At 37.8% G+C, this 18,036-nt stretch overlaps 1 protein-coding gene across 3 annotated transcripts in view; it reads right to left on the bottom strand.

Moving 5' to 3' along the window:
* Positions 1-18,036, bottom strand: part of znf385b (zinc finger protein 385B) — a 53,414-nt gene that overhangs the window by 17,508 nt on the left and 17,870 nt on the right. For all 3 annotated transcript variants that reach the window (XM_024287101.2, XM_036209662.1, XM_036209661.1), the window contains exons 2-4: positions 15,217-15,348; positions 14,999-15,142; positions 14,713-14,844 (exon numbers count right to left, since the gene is read on the bottom strand). In XM_024287101.2, the coding sequence (XP_024142869.1) occupies positions 14,713-14,844; positions 14,999-15,142; positions 15,217-15,346 (406 nt within the window). In that variant the 5' untranslated portion in view covers positions 15,347-15,348. The remainder of the gene's footprint in view (positions 1-14,712; positions 14,845-14,998; positions 15,143-15,216; positions 15,349-18,036) is intronic.

Genomic DNA, 18,036 nt, shown 5'->3' with positions numbered 1-18,036 from the left:
ACAATTTTGCACTACGTAGTGGCACTGCGGTTCATGTTTACTATTGTTAAAACTGAATTTTATAGATAATTCAAATTCAATTGGAGTCAATGCTTGTCTAAGACAGTATTACAGATTTCAGCAATGTTGCAGAAAAGTGTATTTGTTGGACACAATAAGTTTTGTTCAAGCTCGAAAATAAATGGGGATATATTTTACTAAAAAATATAATTTATCAGGGGGAATTTTAACAATTATTGCAGTATCGCGACATATTTGATATCTTGAGCTATGTATCGTTTATCACATCGTATCGTGAGGTACCCAGTGATTCTCAGGCGTACTTATGGCGTGCCCTAAGGCTGCTTGTTAGTTGAACAGCACTAACAGGCTCCTCACACAAGGTTTGGGGATTTGAAAAAATGACAAATCTGTCCAACATATCTCCAGCTACTGGTGTTTAATTATTTGCTACCACCTGTTGCTCGCAGCATGACCATAGAAAATAACGAGCATGAACAATTTTTTTTGTTATTATGGGATCACCAAGATCTATGATCTTAAAATTTGGGCAGGACATCTACATCCCCCGTTCAGGTTTACCCATATCCCACTTGTGAGGACAGTTGTGACTCAGACATTATGTTTTAATAATAAAGCTGAATGAGGAATGGGTTTAAATAAATTAGGATGGATGCTGTGAGAGGTCAAATATAGGATCTTGGATATCTGACCTCATAATCCACCTCCAAGTCCATACACTTGGAATTTATTGGCTTTAAAGATAGCCAACTGTCACATTTGTCATAGAATAACAAACTTAACAGCACCGTTGTACCTGAACATCATTGCTCACGTGTAAAACTCCTTCAGCAAACAGTGGAAGACCAAACTCCTCCAAAGTTTCTTTTACACTAAGATCATCTAAAAAAAAGGATCTCTTGTCATTTTTCTGGTAGCACCCAACTTTCGTGCCTTTTGTTGCATTGTATCTATCCTCTGTGAATTCAAAGAAAAATTTTTGCCACAAAAAAAGAAAGTTGTCATACTAATATGAACACCACTTCCTATTGCAAAGCCAAGCAAGAATGATAAACATATCTCAAAACTACAAGAGTAATATAAAGTTTGCATGCTCCCACACAGTTCTGGATTAATTTTTATTCAATCTAAATAATATTCTCAGTGCAGGCATAAAGAATATTGATGATCAGAAGACAGCATGGCTGGCTTTCCCTTCAATCCTGGTTTGATCATCTGAGCTTTGCAGAGACAATCAATTGATTTTTTCCCACGAGGCTTTTGCAGTAAATCACTTAATTCTGCAGATTCAACCACTGATCACATTAAAATAACATCCCCCATTGATTAATAAATCATCACACTCAAAAGCCGCAAGCATTTCATTGATTGCATATTCCACATCGACATGTCTCCTCTTGCTTTCATTAGATGCCGAGATTAAAAGCCACATTTTCCCATCTGAAACCCCCAGAATCCTGCAGGTCAGTCCAGTTTCCTCTGCAGCTGCAGCCAGATTTATGCACCTTGCTTTAGTCGCAGTCATTTCTGGAATTCACACCTCCCTCGCTCCCACAAACACAAACACATAGTTTTGCTCCACTTGAAAGCTAGCACGAAGTGAAACCCCGCACAGTCTTCTGCTGATCTGTCAGCTGCGGATGGAAACTCTTGTAAGTGATCTGATCTGCATAGCTCAGAGATCACTGGGTGAGGTTACTGAGAAATGTTGCTGATATTTTACCACTCAAAGCCTCCAGGTCTATATGTCAATTTGATTTCTGGGTTTCCAGGTCCGGATACACATGACAACAGCACATCCCTGATCTGGACGCCTCTGATGCGCGTAAAGGTTAATCAGTTATTTTTAGTTTATCTGACATTAAGGTGGTGTATCACTAACTTTTTGGGCATTATTTGCACTATTATTGGAATAGTTGATTGAAGAGATTGTTGCCATGGATTCGTCCTCACTAATGAATCACTCGAAAAACATATTTTGTTGGAAAAAGCTTGCTAGTGTGACGGAGAACCTAAAAAGGCAAACCACAAGCTCCCCGCTCCATCCCAGTACATCCACTTGCAGACAAATAGATCCATAAACGTCTTTGTTTTTCTCATCTGAATGGGCAACTGGCCTCAAAACGCCCTGATATTGTTCGCCATTTTGCCCTTCCAGCACAAATGCTGAAGTTAATTAACCTGTATTCTTAGTTGAAAAAAAAAACATGCAGAAGTATTGCATATTTTTAAATCAGAACTAATTTAGCCAAAACTTCTATTATTCATAACTTTATTGTCCTCATATTAAATTTATATTTATATTTAGAGTGTAGAAGACGGAAAAAACACATAAAAGAATAAAAATTGTGATATTTTGGTGGCATTTTAAAGAGCTGCCTAATTTTTAATCTAAAAATAGGACTTTAACCATCCTAAGACACTGTTACTCCAATTTAAAGTTTTACCATGATAATCAAGCAGTTCCTGCAAAAACTATTGTATCTCAGAAATTCATGGAACCATTAACCCCTCCATTTCATTGTTTGCTCATTTGTAATTAACCATTTTAAATCCAGGGCTCCATTTATTTTAATATTAATTTGAATTAAAAAAACATTTTATTTTCATTGGATAAATTCAGACATGAAGGGGTTAAATCTTAAAAAGTCAAATCTTTATTCAGCACAATTACAGTTTCTTATATATTCCTAAAAACTTCTCAGTTTTTGGCAACATTCCCCCAAAGAAGCAGTAACGTGACATGAGTTATAAACTATTACTGCATCTCCACTTTGTTTGAATTTCATGTATCCTATGTGGTGATCTCCAAGTGAAGAAGAAAGCTTTGGCAAAAAAAAAGAAAAAACACATTTTGAATCCTAAAGGTGTAACATTAGAGCAGACTCTATCTTTGGTTGCATTAAAGGATATTTCAACATTTGCAAAAAAATAAATAAAATAGTATAAATCTGAGTGAGGTTAAATCCAGATATTTAACACCTAAATAAAAACCTTCAGCTGTGCTGCAATGGCTCATGGTCATGACTTGACCTCACAGCTTTAATTTTAGCAGTTTGGTAAAAATTCCCTTTGGTGTTATTTGTATTAACTTAAACTACATAGATAAAACAGCCTGAAAAAATTCACAATGCATAAAATGTAAACACTAATTTCATCGGCGTGATGAGTTTATTGAAGAAGTCTAAGAAAAGTGGTACCTAATGTTATTTTTCTTCACAAAAGGAACTCGGTTGTCAGACCTTCACGTTAGATTCATGTCAGAGTACACTGCGTGTAGTCTGACGGAGGAGAACATTTACTGTGGCAAAAGCATCATCCACGCAATTATCTCTGCTTCATTTCAGATTAATGAAACCCAGCGGAGGAACATCTGGTATTGCTAATCAGACTGTGAAGTCATTGAAACACATGGCCTTGAAGTGAAACCCACACGGAAGCAGACAGTCACGAAGGCTGAGGATGAGGAGGATGAGTGAGAACATCCTACCTGAACGGGATATCAGCCTTTATCTTGTAAAATCTACCTCCCAACGCTTGCCTCTCTTCAGATTTTGTGCATTCTGTTCTACTTTTGTCCACAACTGTTGTAATTTCACTAAACTCCGAGCGGCAAAAACCCAACGAGCGCTCACCGCCAGGCTGTTCAAGAGAAAGTATCAGGTGACTGGAGCAAGAGTGGCATGTGTCACTGCTATATGAGCCCTCAAGCCGTCACCGTCAGGTGTGTGGCTGAGGATGTGCGTGCGTGCCACATGCAAATCCCCTCTTTGCCGTTTCCTCCAGAGAGCAGAAACTCGACCCCCCCTCCGGGAAACGAAGGAGACACAGAGAAAAGATGACCGCACACTATTTACAGATTATACTGGAGGATGAAAGATTAAGTTCCCCTGCTGCTGTGTGTGTGGAAGGAGATCAGAGAGCAGTGGTTAGTTTTGTATGGCTTGTGTGTTTGTTTGCTTGGTCACATTGTATTACTGAATGTTGAAATGTTTTTTTTTTTTTTCTTTACAGGCACACATTAGGAATCCTGCTCCTTTTTGGAGAAATTAAAAGCAAATCCTTAGAGATGGAAAACAGAATTCAGGCTGAAGGTCAACAGATATAATTTTGAGTCTTTTGTTATTCATTTCAAGGGTTTCTGATATTAAAATATTCAATCTAGTATATAAAATAAAATCAAACAATAACTAGAATATTTGGATGGATTGCATTTTGTCTGTAGAAAACAGTTTACATAATGTTCTTCCTTATTACAACCAAATACGTTGGTATAAGGGAGACCCACTCTGATTAAATAAAAATGTGTTTTTGGTATTTTTAATACGTTCTTGTAACATTTTTTGCATGATAAGGGACATGAATTAGGAAAATTCTGAGCTGATATCTGACTCAAAACTGCATAGTTTGATATCTCCAGTGTTACTTGGTGTTTTTGTTCCATCTGTAATGTTGGGGTCTGGTTGTGAGGGGCTGTAAGCTAGCATGAGAGTGTGTCAACAAAGGGATGATGGGAAATGGGGACAGGCTTACTCCACAGTCCTGCCCACAGCTCAGAGGTGATTATTTAAGCACTACAGCTGATACAGTTTGAATTTCTAGACAAACAAAGTTGTGAACTTGTTGAAATTGATTAAAGCAGCGAATTGCAAAATTACCAAACCAGTCATGGTAACATCAGTTCAGTTATATATTGGACTTTGCAATCAGGGTTAGAGAAACAGATACATCGCACTTGCAAATGAAAGTGACTTTGTCTTGTTTCCCCTTTAGATCCACTGCAGTTTTAATGCTGATCCTGTCAGCGAGGATGACTTGATGGGCGTCTCGGTTGAATTGCTGCCTGTCAAATCATATTATTGTAATTTTATGTGTTAGTATGAGTTTATTTGAACGGCATTTGCTTATATGTGCTCATATGACATGTAGCTGAGAAAAATATTTCACTGCGATAATTCACGATGGACAAACATGTTAAACTCCTCGCTTGTCAACAACTTTTTAAGCGCATTGATTTTACAATTGACAGGAAGTAAGGAATAAAGGAATGAATTGACCTATTAAAACTGCTTTTGCTTTACTTTACAGTGAAATTGAAGCCCATATAAAGGTCTGGATGATTTAGATTTCTGTGGCAACTCAATCACATAATATAACAGCCAATATGTAATAACTGAAAAAAGATACTATAAAACGCCTAATTTTTCTTTTGTCTGATTTAAATCTAAGGACAGGAAGCTGTAAGGTGGATTTGCTGAAAGCAGCACTCACCATCACTCTGCATTATTATTATTATGCAGAGAGAATAACCCATACATTAGCATAACAGTCTTATGTTGGAGTGCTTAAGTAGGTCAAATGTAGATCCTGCACACCCACACAAAGGGCAGCAACTGTTAAAGCCTTTACTTATATACAGCTGCATAAATAAATTAAAGCATTATTTAGATTTAGGAAAAAGGAGATGGCAAATTTAAAAAAATAGATTATATTTGCTCAAATAGCTGAAGATGAAATAACAGGAAATGTAAAGTTTTCCTTTAGAAATAAACAAGAAAATCTAGAAAAAATATTTTTCAGTTAAAATAAACCTTCAGTGAGAGTCACTGAGAGTGGAATGGGGTGGATCCACATGAGCTAATTCACTTGTTTCTATTTTTAAATCTTTCTTTTTTTATTCTTGATTGAGCCTCCCTGTTTTTGTTTTGTTGTAAGTTCAACTTCATACATCTGAGACCCACGAACAATACCTCAGCTAACTATAATTAGGTAGTAAGATGTGAGTTTGTTGTACTAGACTTTTTTTTGCCTCATCTGGTTATCACTTTAGACAAAAATATCTGCCAAATGAATAAATGGTTGCACTTTTTTTATTAAAAAAAAAATCTCAAACCACTTCTAAAACTTAGCAAACAATAATAAATAATCTTGTGCTGTGTCAATGCTTACAATACTTTCCAGCAAAATCATTTTATTTTGTATAATTTTTCTGCAAAGCATGATGCATCCAAAAAGGCCCGAGACAAATGTAGACTATGAGAAAGTCATTATCAAATAAAACTTTAAAAAAATGAAAAAAATTAAAGAGAAGACCAGCTAAGTCCCTCTAGTTCTCACCATATTTAAATGCGATGCCTGAATGTAAACTTCTATGCATTTCTCCCACAACAATGCTAAAACTACAACATTTTAACATATATAAATTTAATAACAAAAAAAAAGATTTTTTCCTCTGTTCCAAATTGCATAATGCTTTTATTTTAAAAAAATAAACAAAACTATCTTATTCTCTTCTTTATTATTAAAAAAGGACCTATTAGCTTGTTAAACGACACTTTTAAAATGTTGGTTTGATTATAAAAAGCTGAATTAATTTAATGTACGAGATGCAGCCCACTTGAACAGCACTGCTAAAGGAGGCTAATCAGCTTAAATAAAATGAGACAGAACAGGGTAACTTACTGTTTTATAAGCAGGCTGATGAGCAACAGCGTGCACTTCATCAGAGCCATCATGCTACCCATTATGTAAAGAATGTCAGTGAGGCAGACCGCTAAGAAGCAGATGCAACAAAGAAATCACAGCTTCTAGGTTTGCTTGACTTCCTGTACTGCTGTATGCAAAGCTCCACCTAAACATATGCAGAAAAGATCCTCCTGTGTGTGAGCAGAGGCAGTTTCAGGTCAAGCACACGTGAGCAGAGCCCTGTAGGTAGTGAGAGGGTGAGGTCGGTTCGGTTGCAGTGTTTTGTAGATTTTTTTCTGCTTCTACAAATTATGAGCATTTTTTGCTTCCATGCTCATTTAATCCTTATTGAAAACTCCTAAATATTAAATCATTTTTCCCCAGATTGTTATTGTAAATAAGAATATCTTCTTAATAGCTTAACTTACCTTGATAAATAAAGGTTAAATAAAAAATTAAAAAAGTTAAGATGCAAAGATTATCTAAGTACTTTAATTTTAAGAGCAATATTTTGTTAACCCTGTAAATTCCACTGCAACTAAAAATTGACAGAAAGTATAATGTTTTGGAATTAAGTTGTTTTTTAAACCATATAAAACCATATAAACCATATAACAATATATATATATTTTTATATTAGATGTACTGTCAATAACAATACATTGGGTGATTTGGTACATTTTTCTCCACAGCAATTTTACTTTAGGACCAAAAAATATTTACATGAATAATAAGTACAAAAAAAAAGCCCCTTATTTACCCACTGTTTGAAAATTGACATATTGTAACTGTATTATTAAGAATTAATTATCAACAAATTTTGCTTTCTTTTAATACTGTAAGAAGTCATTTAAAAAATACAAAAACCAATAGATGACCTATTCTCACCATAAAGTTTTGAAAATGACTCCAAACTTTTCCCGTCAAGTGTTTTTTAAATTTCATGGAAGCAGCCATTTTGAAATGACCAGGAAAAGCCCTTCTACTGCCCCTAGTGGAATGCTGATGCACTACAGGGCAGAAAACATGAAGTTATATACAATGAGTTTTTTAAAGAAAGATTGGATCACATAAATGTGTGCATCAGATATGACACAAGGGGTTATAGGGTTAAATTACTTTCCCAAATGCAATTTCATGTCGTATTTAAAAGTCGCTTGAGTAAAAGTCACACCCTGGCCACACTCTGCAAAAAACGCGACTTACACTCTGAAAAATAAAGTAATCTGTTCAAAGAAAAAAACAATTTTTATCATAAGTGCAGATTTTGTATCACTTGTATGGATTTGAAAGTTAAAAAGGACTTAGGACTTAACAAGGACTCTACAGTGAGAACATCGTAAGTTTAGGTCTCCTCCTTTGAGTCCACTTTACAACAGCAGATTAAACAACATGAGGTCCCAAGTTTTAGACTTGACAACAGCACAACCTCAGTTCATGGTTCAAATCAAGGTCATGGCCTCTGAGGCACAAATCCCCCAAGCACCCTTAAAAATATTACCACGGTATGACGCACAGCTGTGCACCTACAGGGGTTCAAAACAAAATCCACAAAAAAAGATGCGGATAAAAACAAAATTGTGAATCTGCTGAGCTGAGACATAAACAAACAGCAGAGAGGCTTCCTACCTCGGCTCAGGAAACTGTTCCACATCATGGACAGGAGCACAGCTGCCTCACCTCCCCTGCCTCTTCATCCTTCCTCTCCGCTCTGTCATCTGCTCCCCCAACAACTAAACCCACAGCGGAGACGAGAAGCCAGTGCAGGCGGCGGAGGGTCACCGTCCGCTCGCCTGCCTGTGAGTGAGTGCAGAGAGGTGCATGTTTGAGAGGAGAGGGCGACAACAGCCAGCCACGGCGAGGAGCAGCGTGAGTGAATCACAGAGGTGATGCTATTCAGGGTGAACAGTGACAGCAGCCCCCCCCCCTCGCCTGTCTCAAAGGAAATCCCTTTTACGCCCCCCCTCCCACTGTCACTGCAGAAGCCTCCCGCTCTAAATCAGTGATGAAGCCAGACTCTCTGCTCACGCCTCGCTTGTTCATTCGCACGAGACTCTTGCGCTTTGAAACATTTACGATCAGCTTTCACACAGGTTTGTTCACTAAAAGTATATTTCATAACCCATTCTGATAAATGACTCGTCCGCTGGAAGGCTGCTTACATGTGGGAGCAGCTGAGGGAGCTCTCCAAAGCCTAAGTAATCCCTGAAATAAGACTCCAGTCAAGTTGAATAGAAGATATTTAGGATGCGGCGCAAAGAGTCAGATGAGGAGCATAGTGAGGAGAGTTATTTCTTCCCTGCATCCTCATCTGGAATGCTAGAACCCTGGAAAATGATCGGAACGAGTGACAACTCAGCGGAAACATTAGGAATAAATACCTGTAATACTAAGACTAGACTGATTTATTTTACAACTGCTGTAAATATTTTACTAGGAAAATACTAGAAAATAGATCAAAAAAGGAACAGAGTGGGACTTTAAACTTAAACCCAAAAGTGGCGCCATTGCATAACAAACACATTATCATCTTTAAATAGTTTAGTGTTTTTTTTTAATCTTTTTTTGAAACAAATTCCACTCTTTAGTCTAGCTGCGTTCTTTGATTAGCTGGATAGACTAAACATATGTCCTGTAACTGAACCACACCAGAGTTTCTTTGCAAGCAAAGATCCTGACACACGTTTTTAAAATACAGTGTTCCCTCGCTTTATCGCGGCTCAACTTTTGCAGTCCACTGTTTTGCAGATTTTTCCCAGTGCAATATTGCATGCGTCCTGATTGGCTGTTGACATTGTCAAATAATCTCTTCCGCGCCGTGTCCTCTACAGAATGCGTTCAGCTGCCAAATTTACATAAATCTTTGATCGCAATTCCGCCGCAAATTTCATTCTATAAACTGGTCTTATTTTCCTATGAAGGTTTGGACTTGGAGAGTTTAAACAAGAGAAAAGTGTGTATGAAGTGTCCAGTGAAAACTTTTACAGCCTTGAAACATCTGTAAACCATCGATTTCAACTATTGCAGATTATTTTTAGGCCATGATGAACGAGGGAACATTGTAGCAGAGTGTGTGTGTGTGGTCTGAACCAAGGTTAATATAGGTTTTCACATTTACAGAATGAAAAGAATTATCCACAAAAACAAACTGTTTAATTTGAGCTTTTTTGGTTGAAACCCTTTTTAAACAAACTTTAATGAACAGGTAAAAATGTAAAAACTCGTTTTTTTACAGCAGAAAACATTTACCTAAACAACATTTATCTGTTGCCTATTTGCTAGTTTATAAAGTCAACCTTCGTTCTCTGCTTATTCCGTCAACTAAGCATAACAAGTAGCTATAAATCTTGTGCTGAGACCCTCATGCTGACACATTCATTGGTTGAGTCATGTAGGATGTGGGCCGAGCAGGTTCAGCATCATTTGTTCAAATGAAGTCATTCTGCATACTTCTGTAAAGCACCCCTACCACCATGCCCACCACCTCTGAGCCTGCTGTCATCACGTCATCACACCTCCAGTAGAGTCCCACACTGCTGAATAAATCAGACAAAGCTCAGACATCATCACCGGCTCAGAGCCTCCATATAACAAACACACACCGCTGCAGTGTGTTTTTCCTCATGTCAGTTTACGGCTCACCGTGAATGACAACAAGCTGGCCTTTAGTAGCCCAAGAAGGCTACTTAAAATCGTTGTTTTTACACGCGGAGTTCTTTAGGAGAGATTAGATGAGTTGACATTTTACAAAAGAGCTACTCATTTATTTGATTTGTGCTAATGAGGAGGAAAGAAAGAGAGGAGGTGAAAAAAAGACAGAAAATATGTTATGAGTCTCATGTGAGCAATTCTATTCATTTACAGAGCATGTGGATCATGGGAATTCATTTAGTCCATTAGTGAGGACCGGAGTCTGCTTCCCAAGCCGTGAGACTATGAATACTGCCCCCTAGTGGTCATGGAAGGAAAACTCAAAATACAAGGAGACGGAAATCACTAAAACACCACAAATGTCTAAGTGTATCTAGCTTTTGATTTCATACTTGAATAGATTTCTGTGTTAGTTTATTATTTTTTGTGAAAATACATTTGCAAACATGTTTTTGACTGTATAAATCATGTCATCTAAAGACATTTAAATAGATCAACATTTGAAATGTTTTGGGGAATTCCTCATTTAGTTGCTTCACATATCACTAGTGAAAGATTTACTAATCCTAAATAAAAGGAAAACAATGCAATCTAGTTTAACATGCTCTGCTGGTCTGACTTTATAAGAAAGAGAACAATTTTGAATTAGAAATTGGTGCGTTTTTCTGGGGAAAAAAACCCTGACAACTCCTGTCAGCAACAACAAGCCCAAGATGCACTGATGTCTCCTCTGAGTCGGAATTCATTTAAGACGGACTAGAGGGAGGGAGAAAAAATAAATGTGGCCTAAAAAAAAGCAATAAAGCAAGATCCTGTCACCAAGGCAAGCTTAATATGTTTTAGAATAAAGCCAAACCTAATCCTGCACAGGATTCAATGGTATCAACAGTCCTGCAGGAGGGATAATATACATGAAGGTTAAAACAACAATTCTGATGTATTCAAAGAGAGGCAAAAAGAAAATATCTTTATTTCTTTTAAAAAATGGCTTTAAGCTTCATGTCAGACAGTTTTGTCTAAGAAAACCATGTTCAATGTATAGGTTTTGTGATTTGTTTTATCCTGATTATGACAATAATTGTATTAAAAACAGAAAAATTAGAATTTAAAATAACTTGTTTGTGTTTTTAAGCCCCGCGACCCCGAAAGGGACAAAGCGGTCAAGAAAATTGGTGGATGGATGTTTTTAAGGAAAATAGTTCACTATAACATAACACATTTTAGATTTTGCATTTTTTTCTGCTTAATTTGTGAACATAGTAGTTTGTATTTAACTCATTCACAGGGCATAAACTTTGACTTTTATTAGAACTTTATTAGAACACGATGAGCATCATATTTACTAGATTTTGTTTTCTAGTACTCAGGCAAGGACACCCCATGGTCATCGGTTTGAGACAAATATTTGCATGTTTTACCCATAGACATGTTTTACCAAATATTTTTAGACAGACAACTGACAGCTTTATTCTAGAATAAACAAATGATAATGTAACTGACTTGTCATTTCCCAGAACGTCAAGTTGTGCACGCTGTCAGAGCCGGTATCTTCTCTGACACACACACAAGGTGTCCTTTGGTGTCAGAATTGAAACACAAGACCTGTGGCAATATTTGACTGTGAAAGTGGCTTTTTTATTATTAACAGGAGAGCGGCATTATGGGAATTTCATCCTGATGGGAGTAAGTGGGGTAAATCGATGCTATTTTTAATTTGCTGTCTGAGATTCGGCTTTTTAATTTTGTGTGAAGCTGTCTTTGCTATTTTCTATCTTTCTGTTGTAAATTAGGACACAAATAATAGCGAGAATAAATGTAAAAATTACTGCATAAACAATAACTGATGTACTTATTAATAGTCTATTATAAACTGTGATACTGGACTTTGAGTATAGAGGCCTCTCAATTCAATTCAGTTTTATTTATATAGCCCAATAACATAAAGACTGTGCAACAACAACATTTGAAACATAATGAAGCATTAAACTGTCCCAAAATACATTTATCTACTTTGGCAAATCAAACTTTATTGTAAAAGAAAAACCTATTTCTTAAAATAAAAAAAAAAAAAAAACAGAAAACATGTTTTTGAGTGAATGGAACTGATTTTATGAGGACAAAAATGTAGGAATCATCTAAAATGCAAATAAACAGCAAATATCCGAACATACAGACAGATTTTTTAAAAATACAATTAGCTTAAGTACTTTCAAAAATAGGCATTACCCCCATGAGGCGTAAATGTGTCTGTTAGCAGTGATGTAATCCAAGCTGACAGCTGATTGGCTGCTCGCTCAGGTCACCGTCACACAAACACTTTCTTTTACTCCATCTGGCCCGAAGGTGCTTTGAGTTTTGGCTTAACAGCTTTCCGTAGCAGAGTGGACATGATGTAATGGGCAAAGAAAGCGGCAAAGAGGACGGTGCTGAGGCCATTTGAGTGTGCATGTGTGTGCGCGCATGTGTGTGTGTGCGCATGTGTCAAGCAAAGAGATTTAATCTTTAATCAGTGCTATTGTAGTCGGCACACTGATATGGAGATACAGTATGTAATTACAGCTGTTGCTGCTCCCCACACTCAATTAAACAGGTGTTTGTGTGTCACTGAGACTGTCTCCGTTTCCTCCATCTCATCTGTCAGGATGATGCTCAGAGAGACAGAGAAAATGAAGCTTTTCTGTGTCATTCTTGTTCCTCTGCTGCCTCAAAGGGAAGGATTTCCAGAGTAAACACAGCATCTTGTTTGATATGATCAATACGTCATTCAAGATCGATGCAGAAAATATCATTTTTATGAGACGATGAGCAAACATTGAGAAATGTGAGCACGATTTTGGATCGCCGCCATGTCCCAGATTAATGACCTGCTGCTGCCTGCTCCACTTTAACTCCTCTACATCTCACAGCACGGTTTCAGTCTGTTGACCGGCAGATTGATTCAAAGGATTTAGGTCTAAATTACTGATGATGCTCTGACACCATTCCAGTTGCATCTGTCTGGAGGACTGAGGAGGGTTGGAAACTGTAAAGCGTTTTAATTTGAAATTAAAGACTCTTTAGCCATACCCTCGACTAGAATGAGAGATTAGATGTTAGAGAGGAAAGGAGATCTCTCAGTACAACTGCATGAAACAATCAATGTTTTTGCAATAGACAAATATAAACACCTACAATTTCTAATAGGATGAAAACCTGTGGAGGAACTTTCTGACTCCTTAGCTATAAACTATTCATACTCTGGCTAATAGCACTTACAGACTATATTAAGCATTTACTCCCCAAGTTTAAATTTAGCAGCAGAAAGCCTGTTTTTCTGATCTATGATTACTATCAGCAACGACAAATACACCAAATAAATCACTAAAAAGCAACAACGCTTTAAGTCCCACTCCTATCTTTTGATCTGTTGTAAAACCGTTCCCAGTGGTCTTTGTCGTTTTTAACCAAAATAAAAAAAAACCTCTGTCAAGTTCTAGGACATAGTTTTTGCGGAGAAGCAGTTGTTCGTTAGAAATACACCTCTGAGGTGAGGGAGGAACCATTGGTGCAGAGCATTGACTGTATATAGGAAAACAAAGACGTACATGAATCTAGTCGCCTGTAAGTGGATGCATCAGAATGGAGCTGGAGCTTGTGAAGTGCCGTTGTGGGTTCTACGTCACACCTACAAGCTTTTTAACATATTTTTTTTAGTCTCCTCCTGATTCATTTGAATAAAAAAATACTCAGAAATGTAATTTTATTTGTAATTGTATTTATAAATGTCCTCCATGAGGAAAATACCACACCATAAAACACACTTTTCATTAGAGTGGGTCTTTTAGCCTTTCAATACTGATTGATTTTGACAAGAATTTAGAAAAAAAATAACAGCAGAATTCTCACTCAGTTACATAAAACGAGCAAATAGGGGAGACAAAAGGTCTAAAAATAGCAGGAAAAGCTTTGGTGAAAAAACATCAGAGGTTAGAATCAGCTTTAGACATTTAGTGATGTTGGTTTTGAATAATATCAGTCCTTAAATAAACAAATCCTTGCATGTTCAGTGCAATATTTTGCAACTTATATTTTGAATTACACACAAGATGAGAACTCAGGTGCCGGTGCTGGAGAGGTAAGTCAAGCAGCAACAACAGTGCAATAACACACATCCTTGAGCAGCTGATTGTGAGAGTAACCTTGCTGACGACACTCGTGATTGACAGATGTTGAGGTGGAGCTAGAACACAGATGCTGAGCGTAAAGCTGCAGTGATGATCTGAGTGAAAGCAGAGTCGGTTTCACCACATAAACCTCTCAAACGTGCACGAACACACAAGTACGCACACACAATTCCACTCTCCGACCTCTCCCATGGGGCAGCAGCTGTCGGTGGTGTATGAGCCAAAGTCACTCTCACTTAACGATTCTGCTTATCTCGTAATATCCCTCTGTTACCATGGCGACTTGCATGTCATTGAGTGATGGCGGCCGCACTGACCGCTTGGAGTCTCGGTGCATTTAAGTGCTAATTTTAGCGGGAAAATGTGAGGTGTCATCTGTAAGTAGTTGTGACTTTAGAGGCTGTGGTCCTACCCGTAGTGGCGCTGGAGGGGACGCCGAGGCCCGGGCTCAAGAGGCCGGGAGATGGGCCAGGAGTTGGATTGAGTCCTGCAGGCTTGGAGCTGACCCCTGTGGCCTGAGGAAGGGTTCTGGACTGAGCCACAGCTGGTATGAAAGACAACAAGATTCAATAGAGCATGCGAGGGACTGACAGCAAAATCCTCCTGATGATGTGATTAATGTCATTACGACTTCTACTGATGCTAACGGGGACCGTCACATCCAACCATGGGAATGGGAGTTTGCGTCACACTCTCACCTGCCGTCTGTTGTCCTGTCTCTCCAGCTTGCAGTTGTCTTACTCTCCTGAGGTGAGACCTGCCGTTATAATGCAGCTGGGCCTGAGCAGCCGAGGTCAGCTGCAGGTTACACACCGAACAAAGGGAGTAGCCCCAACCCTGACCTGGAAAAAAAAATCCACGGATGAACTCGACAAAGGAGTTTAGCCCGAAACTGATCCTGAAGTGGGTCAGATACCTGGGGAAGAAGTCTTTTGGACGGAGAGCGTGTGAGCGCTGCTTGTGCTCAATATTTCTTGGCACATTCCTCCAAAGGCAATGATCTGCCCACTCTCCAGGAGCTGAGAGGGGCTGAGAGGAGTCTTCATCACTGAGAGGAAACAGCAGAAATGGGGTTTAAAGGATGAAATGAGCCTTAGATTCTTCAGTAAGATATTTGACAAACACTTCACAGGTTATGTCCAATTTCTCTATATTTTACAACACATATTTATATGTGACATGTCACTATATCTTTAGTCATTTTAATTGGTAAAATAATGAAATTTGCCTTCATCTCAATTTCATTGAGATTGAATTCTCTGTAAAATTCTGACCAAAAATGCATTAATGTGAAAATATCCCATGCAGCATTTGCAAACCAATACTTTCTCCAATGTAAAGGTTACACCAAACAGTCATGTGACCCCAAAGAAGACCCTGACTCAGACGACTCAATGGACAGAAAGAAGGCCAGATGGAAACGAAGCCTGCATCAAGGGAGAGTGATGAAGTAATGAGTAACAGGAGAGAGGAAGGATGACATATGCATGAGTGTCTGTGTCCAACACTCTGTGTGGGTCCGCGTGTGCACGTAGGTCGATGCATGCGTGTGTCCTTTTGTGTCATTCCTGTCATTTGTCATATGCCGAGTCACATGACCACTAACGGGTCAAACACATTCAGATTTTCTCCTCATTTGTGTCACGATGCATAATAATGCTGTTCTTTTACACTCATTCATTCAAATAGGGTTTTTGAATGAATCAGAATTAGTTCTTAGAAGTTATTATTATAAAAAAAAAAATATGTGATTTTAAATTTTAAGAATGTGTTTATAAGGTAGGCTCAAGGTTGTGACAATTTATTCTAAAACTATTATTTCTGGAACAAGTTTTGTTGAAGGTTTTACAGCCTATTAAAAGTTGCAAATGAAAACACTTTTACACTGGGCTGTTTGGTCCACACCAGTTTGTTTCCTCGTGTGTAAAAAGCATCGTTGGGAAGGTTTTGTGAAAGCTCACCTCGACTCTGATGCAAAATAAGAAACTGAATCCAAAACGAATCCTGAAAGCGGTTAGAAGTGAACTCTGATGTGGTTCACTACAGTATGAGTTTTTTTATAAAACACCTTAAGCAGGCAATGAAAAGTGATTTATAGAAATGCAAGAACTTTACTAACATGCAGCATAAATTTACGGCGTATAAGAGAAAACATAAAAAGGTAAATAAAATCAATAAAGCTAACTAAAACAATGCCGTTTCTTGCAGTTGAGTCTTGGTAACTGAACTTAAAACTTATTTCTTGCAACATTTTGTCACTCATCCAAGTGACTTAAAGCCACATCATCTGAATGAATGAGAACTTTCTTTCACCCACTTAAAAGATGTAATATTTTAAAGAAAAGCAGCAGAAAGGAGTAGTGTTTTAGCTGGTTCCATGTGTGAGCAGCACAGCAGCTGAAAGCAGCTTCACCATGTTTGGTTCAACCAACTTTTTACCTCCTACAGATCTCAGAGTTCTGCTTGGTTTGTACAGAAATCAATAGATTTGAGGTATTTGTGTCTCACACTATACAATTGCCACTCCGATCATCTTTTAATCTATCATAAAAGCGTTCTTCAAAGAATGATTGTCGTTTTTAGCCAAAATTTAAAAATCTGTCATTTTCTAGGACATAGTTTCTAGAGTAGCCGCAGTTCATCATAAATTCACCTTTGAGTTGTGGGCGGGACTGTTGGCAAGGAGAAAGCTCACCCCCACTTCCCGTCACCCATCTGTTTACTTGCTCTCCCGCTAGCTTACAGCCCCTCACAGCCAAACCTAACATTATCGATGCCACAAAAATTGTTAGCAATATCGGAGGTCTCCAGCTTTAGAGCCGGATGACGAAGACGTACACGGATCTAGTCAACTACAAGTGGATGAATCAGAATGGAGTGGGGCAGGGAGGTTGTGGCCCACCAATTGTAGCTACTACATCACAACTACAAGCTTTTTCAAATGGTATCCTAACATTTACCACAATTTTAACACATAAATACTCATGACAACAAGTTTGGGCTTCATTTTCTTTATATATGTCCACCATTATCATAAAAAAGCCAAAAGGACAGGTTAAAAACATAGTTTTCTTTAGAGTAGGTCTTTAAGTGGTTTATAAACTAGTGCCTTATAAATAATATTACATTTGACTAGTTGCCAGTGAAATGATTTGAGAACTTGAGGGATATCGTCAGTTCCCCGAGCTCTGGTTAAATATTTCTTCATATTGAAACTATAGGTCACATGACCACGACTTTGACCATCTGATTTACAGTCACGATTATCACAAAGGTAAGTCCTAGTGAATGATGTAACCGTTTATGAAGTTTTCATAAACTACTTCTTAACCATCTACCAGCTTTTATTAGCTATAAAGAATTAATCAGTGACTCCGTAAATATTGTAATTGTGATAAAAGGTATGCTAATTTTGCAAGGTTTTTCACAATAGGTCAATAAAGTTAAAATATCCAATTGTAACAGCTTTAAATTTCCTAAAAATAAGATCATGCTTTAGTTTGTGCAAATACACCTGTGACTAAACATCGCTATCATACTTTTATTCATAATAATGAACTTTTTTAAAACTTTCAAAAAGGCTTTCCTGATAATCTTTTCCACTCTACTTTTTATGTTTACATTATTTTCCGTTCTGTGCTCCAGGCAAAGACTCACTTGAACCACCGCTCTTGTTATTAGACCTCACCCCCAGCAGAACATCTCATACTGTGGACTGCAGCTGTCTGCAAAAGTC

The sequence above is a fragment of the Oryzias melastigma genome, linkage group LG21, assembly GCF_002922805.2.
Source record: "Oryzias melastigma strain HK-1 linkage group LG21, ASM292280v2, whole genome shotgun sequence".
NCBI classification, from domain to species: domain Eukaryota; kingdom Metazoa; phylum Chordata; class Actinopteri; order Beloniformes; family Adrianichthyidae; genus Oryzias; species Oryzias melastigma.
This window is presented reverse-complemented; position numbering and strand designations above follow the sequence as displayed.